The 19569-nt window shown below is 40.8% G+C and overlaps 1 protein-coding gene across 4 annotated transcripts; it reads right to left on the bottom strand.

Moving 5' to 3' along the window:
* Positions 1-7573: 7573 nt before the first annotated feature.
* xirp1 (xin actin binding repeat containing 1) lies at positions 7574-19569 on the bottom strand. 4 transcript variants are annotated; one of them, XM_079284866.1, is made up of 6 exons: positions 19436-19564; positions 18786-18867; positions 17182-17333; positions 16895-16936; positions 10343-14803; positions 9770-9909 (listed from the first exon to the last, which is right to left on the bottom strand). In XM_079284866.1, the coding sequence occupies exons 5-6, from the start codon at positions 14801-14803 to the stop codon at positions 9907-9909; spliced, it is 4464 nt and encodes a 1487-aa protein (XP_079140992.1). In that variant the 5' UTR covers positions 16895-16936; positions 17182-17333; positions 18786-18867; positions 19436-19564; the 3' UTR covers positions 9770-9906. The 4 variants fall into 4 exon arrangements, with proteins under 4 accessions (XP_079140989.1, XP_079140991.1, XP_079140990.1 ...); XM_079284863.1 differs by having other exon boundaries at positions 7574-14803; XM_079284865.1 differs by lacking the exon at positions 18786-18867 and having other exon boundaries at positions 7574-14803; positions 19436-19569.

The raw sequence follows: 19569 nt of genomic DNA, 5'->3' as shown, positions 1-19569 counted from the left end.
AACCATACAAGTAAAGTCAAGTTTCAGGAACCCAAGTTCCTGCCGGTTATGGTAAACACACCTACAGAGATGTTTACTTTGATATTTCTATTTCTGCTTTATATTTTATTAATCTGTGTGGGACCAAGTTCAATACTGAGAAAAAAATACTTGCAAATGTATTCATTGTGCAACAGAGCTGATTTTAATCTTGTAGTTAATCCGAAGGTATAAATAGAGTTAACATATACTTGTTGAGAAGGTGAGTCCAAAATGGGACACTGGTTAAACTAAGGCTCTAAAGGTTATAAAAAATTTAAAAAAAGGTTATGGTAACATTTTACAATAAGGTCAGAATCTTGAGTCCAGGCATAAATGAGGAACAAACTGCTAGTAAACCAATTGTTAACGAAGAGTTAACAAATGGTCAACTCCTAATCAAACTCAGTAGCAATTCGGTATAGTGCACTTTACTTGAAGAGACACAGAAATATAAATGTTGGGTAATAATGAAGTAATGATTTGTTGTAGGTTAAGTGCTGTTTAAAGTAATCAAGAACTTTCCATTCAACAGGGTACCCTCGCTGGACAAATCTGCCTTTCATGTCCATAACATCTTTAATGGTGTTGCTCTTCTTAGTCTAAAGAATTGGCCTTGTGGTAGACCTCTCTTAGTGGGGTTAGATGAAAACTGCTTGCCAACAAAAGCGTGTTTTTATCAGTGTATTTTTGGTATAGAGAGGTTGATAAGGTGCCATTATTATTTTTTTAAACCCACATGTCTAGAAAGGGAATCTTTTCTTCACTGTAACCCGTAGTAAATTGCAGATTGTTGTTGATATAGACAAAAAAACATCAACGTACCTATACTATTTCAAAATGTTGGGCAAATGCAGCAAATTTTCCTCCACGTCCCCATCTACCCCCTTTGACTCAGCGCCCACGTCCAGGACTTGTTCACTTTAAGAACCCTGAGGCGAGCAAGAAGGATTGTAGCCGAGCCCTCTCACCCTGGACATGAACTGTTTGTGCCCCTTCCATCTGGTAGGAGGCTGAGGTCCATCAGGACCAAGACCTCACAACACATGACCAGTTTCTTCCCGTCGGCAGTCGGGCTCATTAACAGAGCCCGGGACCCCCACTGACTCTGTCATCCCCAGGACAAACTCCCACCGGTCACTCCCCCGCACATCCCTTATATTACACTCGACACACTTTCACACTACACTTACATCTCACTGGTTTATAGTCCTGTTATCTGTTCGTTTGTGCACTTTACTTGACTTTATTTTATTTTATATTCCACTTTATTTTATATTTTACTTTATCTTATATTTTCTGTAAATTGAATTTGTTTCTACTTTGCACTGTTGATTGTTGTTGATTGTTGTTAGTTGTTATGCACCTCCCGTCATGTCAAATTCCTTGTATGTTCAACATACCATGGCAATAAACGGTTCTGATTCTGATGAAAGAATAACTGACAATAACAGAAATCTTTTCAAAAATGTGCATCTTAAAATCAAGTAATTCATTTTAGAAAAAATAATTTCACTGAATTGTCCTGCAGCTTTAAATTCAGTTCATTCAGGTGTGAAGTGATGTCAATCAAAAAAGCCACAATATTATATTTGTCTTCTTCTAATAAGATAAATCAGTGAGCATGGACTTTATCTGTGGCTATTAACACTTGTTTCAGCTCTATCCTCTCTTTATATTATATTTCAGGTTGCTGTCCTCATTATAATGTTTTGGGCACATTACTGTTGTCTAATGATCAGTGGAACAATGTTATAACATTGGCAGGAATGTGTATTTCTTCACATGCAAAAACCACAAATGTCAACCGCATGGCGTTGCTAGATAAAAATGAGGTGATCACCTAAAGTCAGTAGGATAGAGAGGACCAAAGGTCAATCCATCCAACAGTTGTTGAGATATTTCAGTCTGGACCAAAATGGTGGCTTGAAGAAGGAGAAAAAGGGAGGAGTGAAGAGGAAGGCCAGCAAACATGGAGAGGAAAAAACAACGGAGAAGAAGGGAAGACTTGACCTCAACCTGTCGGCATCCTCAGAGGACTTTGGGAAAGGTAAGCTGATCATGTGAATCTGCTGTTGGGAGTGTATCCAATCATCAGTTTACTGAACACGGGGTTCAGACAGTGGTGGAAGATGTACTCAGAACTCTTACAGAAATGCACATCAACTGGGGTGTTGGTCCATTGATCTAAATAGACTTCAGTTCACCTAAATTACAAAGAAAACAAATTCTCCCTTCCCTCTAATGGTATCTATTGATGCAGCTAGTTTGGATAATTTCTCCCAGGTTTCCTCAGGTTTTAAAAGATCTGTCTGAGAGATTTTTGATTTCACCCAGGTGTTAAAAGACGAATTTCATTTTTGGTGCTCACAGCATCAACGATTGACATTTTAAAATTCAAAAGCAACATCTCTTTCCAAAAAAGTGCCCTGGATGGATAATCTATCAAACACACTATAGTTTCTTTTGGACTATTTCTTTTCGACATTTTATTCCAGATTGATCATCAGTACGACACAGCATTTCATATCAGAATAGTACAATTCTATTTTCTAGAATTTATAAAGCCATTTTACAGTCTTGACTCTTTAATAACTATTCATTCGTGTGGAATCACTTTAAAACAGTTATTCTAAAAATGTCACATCTTTTACTTCTCTTTGAAAAAAATCACATCTATGTCATCAATTGCATTTATTTTCCAGCTGTAATGTAAAGACACATACTGTATTTACCACACAAAATTGAAATAAAATGTATTTTAAAGATTGTGTTTGATACAGATTTGTTATTAAAGGCAAAGGTAAATTAAATCATAACAGTTATCCTTGTGCTTTTTTAAAACTAATTTGATGTGAAGTGGTTATCATATCCGTACAGTTAAAACAAATTGCTTTAAAAAAACATCTCTATGTATTTTTTTTGGGTACTTTCCAACGATGTGTATAACATCATGTAAACTCTTGCTTTTACCCGAGCAAGTCGTCCATCCAGCTACTGTTTGTGACAGTGCTTTCAGATGTTTGCTCAGTGCTGTTGTCATCAGACACTAAAAGACTGTCCACAAATAAATTGACATCACTTGGCTCAGACACGGGCAGCAGCTGTGGTTCTGATGCAAATATGTCATCAGCAAAAAGACCAGTCTGAGCTGAAGCGGCGGCAGTAGAAGATGTATCTGAACCAAGCAAATCATTCAGGGAGTTAGAGGTGGCTGGGGTGGATGGCAGCAACATAAACACATCACTAACTCCGAAGATGTCATCCGGAAAGTCGGACGGTTGGTTTGAAGAAGCAAGAGCTCCTCCTTGATGAGGCACTTTCACATCAGGTGGCTGAGTGAACAGAGTGCCGTTTGAGCCAAAAATGTCAAAGTCTGCATCCTGCTCTCTTGTCTGGCTGTTTGTACCGGAAGGACTTGAGGTTTGAGCCTCATCTGGGTTTATGGGTGCTGAAGTCGGGACAATAAGCTGATCTGTCAGGCCGAGCATCACGTCATTCTCAGCCGATATAAGGTGAGAGTCAAGCTGGCGGACAGTATCGGTGGAAGCAGCTTCGGGCCAAGCTGCGTCAACGAAAGAAGACAAAGATGTATCACTGGGGCTGATTGGATTAGAGGAATCTTGAGGACCTTCACGGTTGAGATCAAGAAGCACTCCACTGAACAGGTCTCTTCCACTTTTGTCTGATGCATCAAGCACTTCATTTGGCTTTTGAGCAGATTCGGCAATAATTTTCTGAATGGCTAACAGGTCATCGGGGGCTGAACTGACGCTGTCCCCAAAAAAATCATCATTAAATGGAGCACTTAAAATGTCATCACCACTTCTCTCAGTTACTAACTGATTGATTGACTCCTCCGATGCTTGACTCACTGACTCCACAGCACTGGGGAGATCTTTAGACTTAGCTTTTCCAGGATCACTTGCAGAAAGGCCTGTAAACTCATTGCTTTGTAAATCAGATTCATGATCATCAGTTTGTTCTGGAGCTGTCTGGTCATCTCCTGTTTCTCTTGTTGAAGTCTTGTGAAGGTTGGATGGCTCTGTGGATTTGCTGAAAGCCCCACTTATGCTACTCTCCATTGTGTTGGGCTCCGCAAGATAAGACTGTCCCTTTACATGCTCTCCAGCCTCTTGATCCTGAGGTGGTACTTGAGACACGTTGCCCTCCTTTTGTACCTCTTTTGTAATGGCCTCCTTTACCTCTTCTGTCTTTTTGTCATCATGAGTTTTGTCATTACTTTCATCTTGCGCAGCCGATTTTGTGACGTCCTCAGCCTTCTCCGAGGATGAGTGAAACAGTCTTCCTAAGAGGCCACCGCTAGGTTTGACATATTTTGGTTCAGCCTTGTTTGTCTTGTCATTTCCACCTGATGTGAAGAGCTTTGACAAAGGACTCTTTCCTTTGGACCAGGATCCCAGTTTGACTTTTGTCTTTTCAGCCGGTTTTGCAGAGCCCATCAGAGAATTTGTTCTCACAACAGGCTTCTTCTGACTTCTGACATTTCCCTTGTCATTGGCTGACTCATCCTTTTCAAAGTGATTTTTATTCCTCTCAAGACCAGCCTCCTCTCCATGCATATGTTCCGCCGGACTGTGCGGAGTGCTTGGACTTTCTGATTCATAGTGGTTGACGGAGTTTCTTGGAATGACATGCGATACCTCAGATGGCTCTTGGTGTTTCACATCCTCTTGAGGCGAATTAAAGGTTTCAGTGAAACTCTGAGTATCAAGTGATTCCTCAACCTTGACTACAAGTCCATTCAGAACTGTTATATCAGTCTGTGGGACCTCTTGACTGCTCTCCACTTCAACAACAGGCTTTCTCTCTTTCAAAGTACTGCTTGTTTCTCCATAGCATTTATATTCAGGGGTTTCAAGCTGTGCCTCACTTTCTTGCTGTTCTCTGCTGAACTCAAATGACAATTGATCAACGTTCTTTTGATCACTGCCATCTTCTGTATCCTTGGATTTATTCCCTTTGCTCTGTTCAGTTTGGTCTGAAAGCTGCGCAATGTGCTCTTCACTTTTGGCTTCAGTGGTCAGTTGAGAGGACAGGTCATACTGAGCAACATCAACATTTGGAGCAAATCGTACAGACTTCTTAGCTTTATTCGGATAAGCGTCCAGCCTGTTAGATGTTTGATTGTTTGTTTTTGAAGTGTGTGCCATGTTTTTCTCTCCAGATTTCTGTTTTGTGACAGGAAATTTAGTTTGCTCTGATGGCAACTTCTCACCTGAGGTATAACCTGTTGTCTTAGATTGCTCGTTGACCCCTGAAATGAAGGAGCTTGAAAATGTCTTCCCTTTATCCTTCATTTCTCCACCATGCTTGATCTTTATTTGGTTGTTGTCACTTTTGTGATGCTCTGCAGTCGATGCTCTGCCAATGTCAGATATCTTATTTTTCACATGTGTCCGCTGTGCTGGATAAAACCCAGGACTCTTCTTCTCTGGTGGCCAGCTCATTTTTAGTTTGCCCTTAACATCAGCACCACTGTTGTATACCAATGCTCTTGCAGACACGTTTTTAACATACACACCAGCAGAGGACTCTCTGGATCCATCAGACGCGTTTGAATTGCTTTTTGTCATTTTGGGAATGGACGCAGCGTCTGGCTCATCTATGACTGTATTTTTCTGAAGCCAGCGGTCTTTATGTTGCTTGTGCCCAAATCCTTCATCATAATTTCCTGTTCTTTTAAAAAGCTGCTGGTAGTGAGAAATGCAGTAGAACTCTCCATAAAGAGATGAATAGTTGTGGATGCTGCAATAAAGTAAAACAAAGTATTTTATAATATAAAGCTAAAAGTAAAATCAGATTTAATTTATCATATGATTTATTTGTTCTAGATCAGCTGCAGATGATTTCAATGCATTGGAGATTTGCAATAGTCATGGAGTAATGTCTAGTTTTTACATCCCCTCTGACAGTGTTTTAGCTCATTCATGTTAGAATTTTCATTCAATTCATGTCGTATTCATTTTACAACAATTGATCTGAGTAACTTTATCATACTGTGGAAAATATCTCACCTGAGCTTCTTCTTACAATGTTTACAGCAGAAACAGTTGCTGTGCAGGATAAGTTTATTGGCCACCATTTTTTCCATTGGATAGACAGGTGTCAAACAGGCGGAACACATATCCTTGGCTGGTGAATCGAACTATGATGATAAAACAAATTCAGTTTAAGGTATTTTATGTGAAACATTGAAATTAATTTGGCCTTTCTGTCATCATTTTATTTCTCCAACATTATTTCTGCATTGGAATGCTTTATTATGGTTTTAAAAAATATATATTTTTGTTCTTTTGTTTTCCAAAAAACTAAAAATGCAGAACAAAGGCTGGGGACTGCTTGCTGCACTGAAGTCCTGTCCTGATTTCACCCAAGCATTGCAAACTGTTGTAACTCAACAACACACAGATGACCATTTGATAGATTAGTGCAGCTACTCTCAACCACCGGGCCTGGGCCCACATGTGGGCCTCAGATCACCATGTAGTGGGCCTTAGAGATACTGCCAAAAGGTTAGATCAAATTCAAATACTTTTTGGGTAATTAACAACGCTAGTTATGCTAGTTATTTTTATTTGTAGTAAACATAGTAATTCAAACAAAGCATAATTTCAATGACCAGTTACGTTTGAATCTCACCACACCAGATGCAGTGACACAAAAGTAACTGGTTTTTGAAACAGAAAAGTGATGTTGAAGACAACCATGCGCCAGTTAATGCTCCAAAGCCTGTGGTGAGGAAATACGACCCAGTACATTCAATTTGGATTCACAATGCAAAGCAGTGACGGGTGAGAGTGAGCAGAATATATGTTTTGGTCATTACAGCTGACAGAGGCATACCACATATTTAAAGCCAAGTTTATTTTTTTCTCTCTTTTTGGTCATTTAGTTTTTTTCTCATTTCAGAATCCCTGGATTAGTCGATAGCTTCTTGGCTGACACCATTCAGTTTAATATGTAAATAAGACAGTTGTGGAATTGTTAGAGGGCATATTATTCAGATTGATCAAGGCAAACTGTTTTCACCTCCCTTCATTACAAAGAAAATTGCATTTTTTACACCTATTTAAAGAAATGAGAGGTAACATGCTAATAAGTGCGCTTTAACAGGTGCTGGTAGGGGAATTTTGTTATGTTCGGACTGAGCTAGGCTAGCTGTTTCCCCTTGTTTCCAGTTATTGTAAGCTAGCTGGCTGCTGGCTTACGTTTAGCACACAAATATCAGAGTGGTCTTCTCTGCTAACTCTCCGACAGAAAACAAATAAGTGAATTTCCAAAAGTCTTAAACTGTTTCTTTTGGCAAACTTACCTATTTTGATTGCTAGAATCATTTAGAGAACGAGCATAAGGAGTAAACATTTAGTAGATTCCACGACTGCAAGCTCACCTTCCTGTAGTCTAATATCAATGGTTGTTGATATCACTTTCAATATCTAATTCACTTTAGGTTTTAAAGGTTGTGGAAAAATAATGAGAGACCAGTATGAAGAAAAAAAGTCACTTTTTACAATCAAATCTTTTAAATTGTTGTTTATTTGACAATTTACACAACAGAACATGAAGTATCAACTGCATATGTGTAACACAAGAACTTAAGAGTTCAGCATGTGGTTACAGTATAAAATCCATAAGACAAATAATATTTTCATTAAAATGCAACATTTTAGTGATTGAATAAGATCAATTTTATGACGAACAAAACCTTCTCAGAAAAAAATATTGTAAGAAATACACAAATGGAATAACTGCTTTCCTAAAAGGCAGGTAAATGCACTGCATGTCTTCTTTAGTGCCTTTCCTTTGGTTGGCTAAATGTTACAAACACCGTCCCGTCCTCATTGGCGTGGTTCGACACTTTATCTTCAAAAAGGCGACCAGATCTTCGAATCAATGGCGATGTCATGACTTCGTATCTGGCTGGACTACCGACTACTTCAAACAGTGCTGATGATTTACTGTCAGACTGTTTGGTGACAAATGTTGAAGTCACAGATGAAACAAATACATTGCCAAAGCCATCAGTCTCTTCGTATGTTTCACTGACAGTCTTTGTGCCAACTATTCCAGCGGGTTGCTCTGGAGCCGTTTTCACTTCGATCACGCTAACCTTGCGTTGTGCAGGACTGTGACCGTTCTTTGATGGTTCATTAGCAGCAGACTTCTGTCTGAGATCACCATTTGCATCATGGCAATTTTTAGAATTACCCTCTGTTTTTGGTTTAAATGTTGACATGGGTAACTTTGGTTGTTCAACTGACTTTCTGGCAGCTGAGTGAATGGAGATGAATGATGGAGAAGACTGGGAAGAGGACTGTCTGATGAGTGGCTTGTTGTGGACTTTTCTGTGCACTTCTTGTTTAGAAGGACTTGAATCCAAAACAGTTCCTTTGGTTTGACCCGATTTGGCCTTGCTTGACACAATACTTATTTTCCTGATGTTGTTGGCAGGTTGGAAGTTTTGATCAGATTTCAAAGATTCATCAAATAGTCCTGACAACCCTGAGATGTCAGCCTCAGATTTCAGATTGGAGACGGAGTACAAAGCCTTTTTAATGGCCTCTTCAATGTCAAGAAGTTTTGCTAATGTTTGTTCCTTCAGATTCATTATTTCCTTGCTTGCCTTTTCCAGATCTTCAAATGCAGTTTCAACTGACGAGATGCTTTCTAGATCATCGTCATGTGTCTCTACTTCGACTTTCTTTTCCTCCATTTTACTTTGCTTTGCATTTCCACTTGGTGTAACCATCAAAGCAGGGACAGTCTCATATAACGTATTGAAGGAGCTAACATCTATACTGCTGTCATCTCCCTCTATGTCTTGCACTTGAGACAGGAGTCCTTGGAGTTCCTCTCGTTTCCTCAGATTTTCAAAGATTTCCATGGCTGCTTTCTCATTTCCCTTCATGATCTCCTCCTTGTGGACAGAAAGCCTTTGTCGTCTTTCATCATCTGTCTCCTTTAATTTCTTCTCTCTTAAAACAACTTCATCCTCGAGTTTGGGTGGCTTTTCATTGAGGTCATTTTGCTGTTCATGGCATCTCTTGGTTTTTGATGTTTGCAGTGCGTCATCGGTGTTGAGTTCCTTCTTGGGAGGTGATCTGTGAGCAGTGGTTTTGTTGGTTTGTTCATGGTCACTTACATTTTCATTTAGCACTTTCACCCTCTTGGACAACAAATGGGCTCTTTTGTCTCCAGTCTCACTTTCCTTTCTTTCAAAGTTCTTTAAAGCAGCCTGCAAGCTCATGTTCATTTCATATTGACCATCTTCTGCATAATTCTTCATGCACATTTGTATCTCATCAGTTGCATTGATTTTCTGGATTACATTTCTCTCCATTTCCACTTGCTCCACAGTGCTGTTCGACATCATTACTTGGCAGTCTGATTTGCTCCCTGTATGTGTTTTCTTTTTCTTCCTAGTTTCCTGAGCCTTTGAGTCCATTGGTAGATGTTCATTTGTTTGATTTAAGTCTTGCGATGCTTCAATACAGTGTTGGTGGGATGTTTCATGTAGGGTCTCTTTACTGATTTTGCCATGTGATATGGTTCTTTGAGGTTTATCTGGAGAGGGCGTAGGAAACGGTTTGCTTTGTTTTGGAGGAATCATTGCGCTTTGCATGTTGTCTTTATTGTGGCAAGTGACTTCGGGAGCAGCTAAAATATTTGGTTGTTCTACAACTACTGATTTTGTCCATTGTGGCTTTGGAGGTAAAGCTGGCTTCTGCTCCTGAGGTTTCTCACTTGTCTTTTGAGGGAGTGGAGGTCGAGTGACACTCACAGAGCTGGATGATTTAGAAATTCCATTTGCTACAGGGTTGGGTGTTGAATTATGTGTTGTATTGGATGGTTGTCCTTCACAGCTTACTGAAATTGAAGGAGACAACACTGTGTCAGATGGAGGCATAGAGACCACAACACACTGCTTCTGAACAGTCTTGCTCCTTCCTGAACAAGCCTTCCCTGAATTCCTGTATATCATTGCAGCTTTATAGTCTCCTTTGGATACATTTACACTAGACTTCTCAAGAGATTGCAAAGCCAATTGGACATTACCTCTTACAATATCTTCTTTATCTAGGAGCTTCTGCTCTGTTGCTGCACTCTGCAGAGACCTAATAGATGCCTTCACATCTCCTCTGATAACTCCTTCTGTCTCATCTTCTGTTGTCTGACCATTACACTCACAACTTACAAAAGGCGGCAGTGATTCTGGTGCACAATTACTGACTATAACTGCATTTTGTTGACAAGCTTCAAAGGAAACATGGCTTGCCTGATCTTTCTCTGCATCACTGACCTTTGGATAAGTCTTGATTTCCTGGCATCTGGAGGAAGACGAAGATGTAGATTGCATCACTTCGGAAGAGCTTTCTTCTTGTGCTGTGACATTCAGGTTGTATATTTTTCCAGGAACAACGACTTCACGCTCCACAAGCAAGCTTTGCTGCTTGGCCATTTCAAGGGACTTTTTAGCTGCTTTCACATCTCCAGAAATAATGACCTCTTTTTGTGCTTGGTTTCCTTCTATTTCAGGGCCTGACAAGTCCATGTCATAGATAGTTCCAGGTTTAATGATCTCCCGTTCCACACACATGCTCTGTTGCTTTGCACGTTCTAATGACTGCAGTGTTGCCTTGATGTCCCCAGCCACAATTTCCTCTTTTTCCACCACAACAGGTTGCTGCACTGCAAGTTGTTGCTTTGCTGACAAAATATCCCCAGGGATTATTTCTTCCTTTGGAGCGCAGTTCTCAACACAGAGAGAGCACTCCGACGCAAAAACCTTTTTGGTGTTCTTTACATCTCCTGGCAAAACATCAGAAATGGTTCGCTCTACCTGCTCTTTCTGCAAACAGAGACTTCTCTTTGCTTCCTTCACATCTCCATGAACTATTTCAATGTACCCCTCAGCCAGAAGGCTGTGATCCACTTCATCTGCTGTTGCGTCAGTATGAAGACTTTTCAGATAGTTCAAGTCTCCTTTCTCAATGCAACTTTTGTACAGATTCACATTTCCCTTTTCGTTTTCATCCACTCTACATGACACCGCAGTCTTCTGACTATTGGCAGTTGCCAACAGATTTCCAATGGTAGACTTTATGTCTCCCCTCTCTATAACATGACCCTCGGTTTTGGTTTCAGAATCGCAGATGAGTGAATATACTGACATCTCTGCTTGCCCCCCCGGAGTCTCTTGCATTATGATTCCTTTTTTGAAATCCTTATCTTGGACAAGCAATTCCTCGATCCTCTGGACGATGTTTTGTATGCTTTGGTCCCTCTCGAGGTTGATAATTGTCGCTGATTCGTAGACTGGAAGTTCTACTACTGTGGTATTCATTTTGCCCTTCTCCACTTCTCTAAGAAGACTAACTTGGGGCTTTAGGGTTGGTTTGAGTAAGAGTTGTAACATGATATTCCTGATGTTACCCCCAATAACTTCTTCTTTCTGAATTTGCACACCATCATTGACTTCCAGCAGATATTTTGCCATCATAACATTCCTACTCTCATTTGCTTCTATAATGATGCCGCTTGAGTGAACGAAAGTCATTTGGTACAGATAGGACAGGGTGTCAGCAACACTGTTGGCAGTGATTTTGTCTAGTGGAGTGGTCTCAAAGAGCCAGGTAGTGCACTTCACATCAGCTTTTGGTATTTCCTCCTCAGAACCTTGCACTGAGGTATCCTCAGGCTCCTTGATTTTGTCAAGTTGCTGTGATTCAAACAGCCAAGTGCAGCGTTTCACATCTCCTTTCTGGCTGTCTTCTCTGTGGACTGTCGTTTTTACCGGACCTTGCTCCTGAGGTTCCCCTTTCAGACTGTCAATGGTTTGATTCTCAAAGAGCCAGGTGGAGGTCCTGACGTCGCCATGCTGGACGTCGGTGACACTAACCATTCGCATGAATTTCTGGCATGACTGCTCAGATTCAAATATCTGTTTATTGAGTTGCACATTACTGCTTCCCAAGTCTTCAATGACCCGGACAGAGGGCTCATCTCGGCTGGTAAGGGAGTCCAAAGGTTGTGTTTCAAACTTCCATCTGGCTGATTTCACATCTCCTTTCTTGACATCTTCCTGGGTTACAGCTCGGATGACGTAAACTTCCTTGTCTACGTTGATGGCGTCAAGGGGTTTTGTCTCAAACATCCACCTTGCTCCTCTGACATCACCACTCATTACCTCCTCTTTTTTCACAGTTGTAACTTCATGAAACTCTCCCTCTTTATCTCTGATGGCATACAGTGGCAGGGACTCAAAAGTCATTGTGCTCGACTTTACGTCAACACTGCTCACAGGCTCCTCCACATAGTTTGACTTCTGTTCAAGGGGCTGGTCCTGGATTTTGTCCAGTGAGGATGTTTCGAATATAAACATTTTGTTCTGTACATCGCCACCTCCTTCACCACTGACTCTCTGAATGTTTGCACCCTCAATGTCCTTATTCATCTGGTTCATGGGACAGTTCTCAAACATCCAGGTACATTTATGTACGGAACCTTCCACAAGGTGTTCGTCTTGGTTCTGCTCGTCAGATGTCACCATTTCTGATCCTATTTCATCAAGAGAGTGGGATTCAAAAAGTTCTTTGACTCGTGAGACATCTCCGGACTGAAAGTTGACCTGGCTGACACATCTCACATTGTGTTCAGAGTTTGCATCCTTTCTTATTCTATCCAAGGTTTCAGTTTCAAAAACATGTTTGACCATTTGAACACCAACCTCCGATTTGACAGAATCCTGTATGGTGTTGCATAGCTTCAGATTGTACTCTTCGCCATCTTTGATGGTGTCTAGAGGCTGTGATTCGAAAAGCCAAGTAATGGACTTGACATTGGTATTGTCAACGGCTTCTTTATCATTGATGTTTTCTGATTTGTCATACAAAATGTTCATTGGTTGTGTCTCAAATAACCATTTACAGTTGTTGACATCACCTTTACGATGCTCGTCTTCTACAGAAGCATCCTGCTCCGTCTGGTTGAACTTGGAGTGGATCCCATCTATTGTCTGGGTTTCAAAAAGCCACTTCGCCATCTTGACATCGCCCATTGTATCCTCCTGTCTGGTGATGCCTTTGATCACCTCAACATTTGCTTTTCTTTCTGCAAGCTCGTCTAAAGGCTTTGTTTCAAACATCCACTTGTAGTTTTGGACCTTTCCTTTGATTAATTCTTCTCGGCTGACTGTTGTGACTGTATGGAGGTTTCCAGAGCTGTCCTTTATTGCATATAAAGGAGTTGTCTCAAACATTGCTTTGGTGCCTTTTACGTTTCCTGCTGCAATCGCCTTTTCCACCTCAATCAACTCTTCATCAGACTGAGCGATTTTGCTGAGTGGAATTGTTTCAAAAAGATGTTTGAATCCTTTAACATCGCCCTTTTCAATCTCTTGTTCTTTGAATGAGGTGTTCTTTTGAAAACTGCAGCTCTCAAATATTTGTTTTTTGCCTTTTACTTCTCCTCGTTCGTCAGCTGAAAGGGTAACTTTCTTCAAATGCCCAACTTCATAGCTATCATTAAGGGTCTCCATGGGTTGAGTTTCAAACAGCCACAGAGAAGTCTTAACATCTCCCGCAATAATTTCTTCCTTTTCCAAAGACTGCTCTGCGGAGTCTCCTTTTATTGCTGCCAAGGGTTGCATCTCAAAGAGCTTCCTCTTGTTCACAACGTCGGCCTCTCCAGCGCAATCAGCCACCGTTCCTTCAAACTTGTCCACTCCGACAACTTCTTGTATTGTGTCAAATGACTGAGTTTCAAACATCCACCTCTTTTGGTCAACTCCTCCTCTGTGAGCCTCTTCCAGAGATATACCCCGGATTATTTTTACCCCATCAGTTCCCTTATTAATCAGATCCAAAGGCTGGGTTTCAAAAAGCCAACGGGCAGTGCTGATGTTGCTGCTGTTGATCTCCTCCCTGCAGATGGATTTAATCTCATGGATATTTCCGCTGTTGTCTCTGATGGCACAGCAAGGGTCTGCCTGGAAGAGTTTGAAAGTCTTCTGGACATCTCCTTTCTGCTCCTGAAGCTCAGATCTCAGTTTGAGGAAGCTGTGGTCTTCTATGGAGTTGCAGCGTCCAAAGTCACTCAATGGTTTAGACTCAAAAAGCAGCCGAGCACCTGTTACATCTCCTGGCTGGATAGGTTCTTTCAGCACTGCTTCGACCAGCTCACCCTCTTCTCTTTTTGATTCATTTAGAGAATCTAAGGGCTGGGTCTCAAACAGCCATGTTGATGTTCTCACATCCCCTCTGACAGAATTCTGTCTTTTAGCAGACATGTGCTGGGTGCTGTCAATGTGCTCAAACATAGAGGAGGTACCCCTGACGTTTCCACCTTTTAACTCCTCATCATCCAGCAGCTTCTTGGTTGCATGAGGATCCCCAATATTGTCCAGAGTCCAGTTCTCAAAGATCCACCTCATGGACTGCACTTCACCTTGATAAGCTGCATCCGCTGCTTGAGTATTTCCTGGCTGCACTGCCTTCATTATCTCATCGTCCACTGCATCATCGAGACTTGCCCTTATGCCTGGGTGGATGTGTTTAAAGAGCCTCTTTAGCTCACTCTTATTCCGTTGCTGGTAAAATGTGGAAAAGGTTTCTTTCGGTGGAGGCAGAGGGAGGCTACTTATTGCTGAAGGCCCTTCATAGTCAACGGGTCTGGGTGGTACGGGAGGAGGTGGGGGGAGAGGCAGGTCATCTTCATCATGAGATGATTGTGAAACTGTGATTTTCCTGCCTGCTTCAGCCATCTTTAAATGAAAGACAGATGGGAGTAATATTGTCAGGTTTCAGTAATCAAAATCAGCATTAGTTAAGGTGCAAATATTAGAATGGCATGCATTTTAGTAAATAAAGCCATACTTTACCTTTGTTTATGCTCGCTTGATGTTAGCAAACCATCCACTGTCACACCAGGGTTAACAAAACACTTCATAGCTGTTAGTAAGCAGACATCGAACAGACACCTAGTCTTTACTCCAAATGCACCAAGTTACCCTAATTTCTAAATTTCTTCCTTTGGAAATACAAATCTGCAAAGGGTTATTTTTGGGGAGGTTTTTCTTTTCGCTGCGAGGGTCCAAGGACAGATGATATCATATGCTGTACAGATTTGTAATTTGTGATTTGGGGCTATACAAATAAATTAAATTGAATTGCATTAAATCAGCATTCACTGAATGTGTTTGGCCACATGGGGGCAGTGGAAACAAGCTGCATACACAAAAATGACATATTTTTATCATTTGAATGGGAATCTTGTAGGCCAACAGTTGTATATCCAGCAGAGATGGAGCAAAATGATCTCTCATTTGAAGTATAGTAATCTGATAAATGGAAGTTGAATATTCATTCTGGTTTTATCTCTGTTTTTGGTCTCAACTCCTGAGGGACATATCTGGATCTTTAGCCAGTCTATGCTCCACTATGTTCTCCAGCTGGTTGCTGATTTTGTCTCTTTGGTGCTGAGCAGGTAGGGTACAGTGTTTATTTTTTATGGAATCAGCTGCCTGCTGTGGACGAAAACGACACTGATGAGGGCAGCGCGACCTGACCAAAATAGTAAGGTTGTGGTCGCAAAACCAAAACAATGAGTTGAAAGATGCTGAAACACTCCATAGAGCTGATGGGAATCTGTCAGCCAACTTCATAGTTGGCTGATAGCAATCCGTAGGTTCGTCACCATGAACTGCACCTTTCACATACATGCAGTCATTCGATCCAAATCGATACAGCATAGTATCGCGATATTTCGCTCTGTAATATTGTCTCGATACATGGACGCCAACAATCAATCATTTATTATATAAGCTATTAATATTGCAAATACAAATAAAAGCTTTTTGGTAAAATAGCTTTTTCAGTCCACTAGATGGTGCTGAGTTTTCTTCTGGTGGATTCATTAGGATTGGACTATAGTAGACTATAATACAAACAGTTCAGTTTGTCAGGTGCATGATGCAACATTTACTCCAGTTACTGTTTGTCAGCCTGTCTGCTTGACTGACAAACTTATTTTGCTCCAATAAAAATGATTGAAGTGAGATGAACCGAGTAAAAACTTGATCTTACAAGATTAAACAGATATTGACAAATTCATTTTGTGATTAAATGATAAAATCATTTGACGTGTTCATATTGTGTGAATAGTGTAAGAATTGTAGCTCTGTAATTGTTCTGCTTTATTGTTGGAAAAGGCCTTTGACCCAAGATGGATGTGACCACCCTCAGCACTTAAACATAAAAGTTGTTTTATTTAAAATTCTGTGTTATGGAAAGTCAAATACAATACAAAATGTGTCACTGTCCAAATGTGGTACTTGCAGACTGTAAGTATCTGGCACATAGTTTACTCTTATTTGTGTCACTCTTAATAATTTAGATTTAATGTGTTCACACATTTTGGTGGAGCCCATTGACAATTTCCAATTTTCTAGTTTTAAAGAAATCTACAATACTAATGTTGGTCAGCTCTCGATGATATTCTGTATGAGTTTTTGGGTGACAAATGAGTTTCCCCACTGGGGATTAATAAAGTTTTCTAATCTAATATACATTACTGTGAAATACATTACTAGTCATTGTATGTTGATTGTAATGCCGAGGCCATGGGAAAAGAATATGGTGCTGAACATAGAGCAGTTAAGTTGTTAAGGTATTTTATCTTACTGTAAATGTCATTAAATGGTGCTGTTATGTTGCTTTTTGACTTCTTGAATGTATGTCAAAGGTTAACTATGTCATTGGTCAAACAAGCAAAATAACCGTCAGCTACAAAGCAAACATATTAATAACAGAACCCACACACTGCAGTAAAGGATGCTAAATGAACGATACAGTACCTTACTGTTTTTAGCTCTCGTTCCTGGAGTACTGACGAATTCCTGTAGAACGGACAAATAAAGTGTGGTTTAGATCAGTTTGTATCATGAGTATGTTACATTATTTTCTGTAAAAGCATATATTATTAATGTGCTGCACGTGTGCTATACATGTACATGCAAGTATGCAATAGCGTTCTTGTAAAATGTTGAGTCGCTCCCATTGACAAAGAGCATTGTGGTTATAATCTATTGAAGCCCTTGACCTCAGTGTTTGGGGAGGAATGAGAAGCATTTTAGGAACTCACTGGCTGTGTTGCGCCTCCTGTGGAGTCGATAGCTGCTGCTCTTGACAGATAGAAGGCTGATCTGTCTCTCACCGAGGAGGAAGTAGATATCTTGTCTCTGCTTTGTCTTGTTGGCGTGCCCCCCTTAGTCAGTGATGGACTATATTTGTCATCTGCAATAGAAAAGACAAAATAAATCCAATAAATATACCTAAAATATCTACATTTTTTAATAATTTGCTCAGTAACAGTAAAATAACCTTTTAATGCTGTCTCTTTTGCTAGATTAGATTTGTTGACACACACTTGTAAAAATAGGACTCCTTTTCAGTGTCCCGAAATAAGTGTGGAGTGCGACTAGTGCGAGCAACAAGTTAATGATAACACAGTGTGTATATTTTTAGTGGCGTAGGAATCTTTATTCTCGCTGTTGCAGCTCCCTCTTAACTTGTGGAAACTATTCCATCCACAAGGCCAACGGTATCTGGCATCCTAACAGGGATTCTGAGTCGCTTGTGGGACTTAATTATTCAAATGAACCAACATATGATTTATTGTGCTGAAGGCAAACATTGTAACAAACAAGTGAGTTTACAAAGGCGATGATGCCAGTAGCTGACAGGACAAACAGGCCCACACAGCCTGCCTGCTGCTGTGGGACCATCACCAAACTGCATGCCATAGACTGACCATGACACCTGAGAAGGAAAAAAAAGAAACAGCAACTGCTAGCTCAGCTGGAGTGACACAGATTGTCTGCACATTGCACAGGAATGCGCCTGCCTGACCCTGTAAAAAAATGTAGAAATGATCTCAGCTTGGTGTGCGTTAGATCACCTGGTTGGTTTACTCTGCAATTATACAGTTCTTTAATTGATTTTTAAAAAGCCAATTTCCTCAATACGCATCACAGTTTGAGTAAAGTTCATGGTAGATGTGTCAAATTCAGAACGCATTTCAACAACAACAACAGCAGCACTGTGAACAATACGACCAAAGGTCGACAGCCCAGAGTGCTGCACAGGCCATCCGGCTGGCCAGATTTGAACACACCTCCCCTTTTCACACACTAAGCCCTCGCAGGACAAAAGGATGGACCAGCAAGCTGGCGCCTCTCACGAGCCCGGACTTAAACTATTTCCATAGATGGGTGAGCAGACTGAATGAGACAACCGCGTGTCCTGTGGAAGTCCTCACCCACTCAACTGAGCGGTGAACTTCATGACTTATCACCATACACACGTATCAATAGCGGGGGGAAATACGGACGTGTAAAATCCAGTAGTTACCAAATCAAAAGTGACTCAAAGCTTCATTGGCCTTTGATGCCTTCCCTCAGTGATTCCCACCCTTTGACAGTGATTTCTGCTGACGTCTCTCTGATCTGGGGTCATTCTCCAGGAATGAAGAGGAGCTATTAGCGGCACAGTAATGTGGGGGCGTTTTGGGCCGCTGGCAGCTGGCAGCTGTACAAATGATGGTGAAATGCAGTTGGTATTTGTTCTTCACTACCACCACCTTCACCGCCGTCAGCTGTTGGCGATTGCCGCCACATTCACAGACTGTAATGAAATCCAGCATGCCAAAAGGCCCCGAAGAGCACATCGCACCAGTATTACACGTACCAGTCAATAAAAGTTAGGTCTGATTTTCCTTATTGCTTGAAAGGCAGATATGCTGCTTCTCATTCCACAGTTCATCATGACTCTGGTGATGATAGAAAGATGGAGAGATAATGATTGAGTGATCCTGTTGTCTGACCTCCCATTCCGGACATTTCTATGAATAAAGGGCTGAAAACTGATAGCCACTTAAGACTTAATGATGATGCCAGCAATGTAGTCACACTCCAATTTGGGACCTTGTTTAGCTCTGGTATCACTCATGAAGAAAAGTCCATAAATATGAAGGAAATGGAAAGCATTTACATCATCATAGTTTCTTTTTGTTTCTTTGTTCAAAATCAGAAAAATTGAAAGACAAAATCGAAGCTTTTAATCCGTAATCTTTAAATGAATCGCAGAAAAGTACTGGTTTCTCAGTGATTTAGCATCGACAAATACAATTTTATACTTTGAATATTGTTATACTGAAATAAACTGAAAGAGCATCCACTAAACTCCATGTTCATTTGCTTATCTTACATATCAATCACATCAGACAGATTCATGAAACGGAACAAAGCAGCTTATACTCAGTCGTTATTATACAGTATATTTTAAACCGGCTACGCATTCGCCTCAGTTTCCTCCAAGTTAAAACTCATGATACTCACTAAAATACCATCCAGCGTCGTTCTCTGTCCCTTCCCTGTATATGTCCGCTGTGCTGGATAACTTAAGGCCCCTGTGATGTGCGATACAGCCTGTCTCCTCTCTCCGTGCTCCGCTCACTGTGACTGAACTCTTT

This window comes from Melanostigma gelatinosum (assembly GCF_949748355.1).
Source record: "Melanostigma gelatinosum genome assembly, chromosome: 15".
NCBI classification, from domain to species: Eukaryota; Metazoa; Chordata; class Actinopteri; order Perciformes; family Zoarcidae; genus Melanostigma; species Melanostigma gelatinosum.
Note: the sequence above shows the minus strand (reverse complement) of the source record. Positions and strands in the feature narration are given on the sequence as shown.

Coding starts and splice junctions, on each gene's coding strand:
- xirp1 (XM_079284865.1), bottom strand. CDS start 14,803: ATGGCTGAAGCAGGCAGGAAAATCACAGTTTCACAATCATCTCATGAT.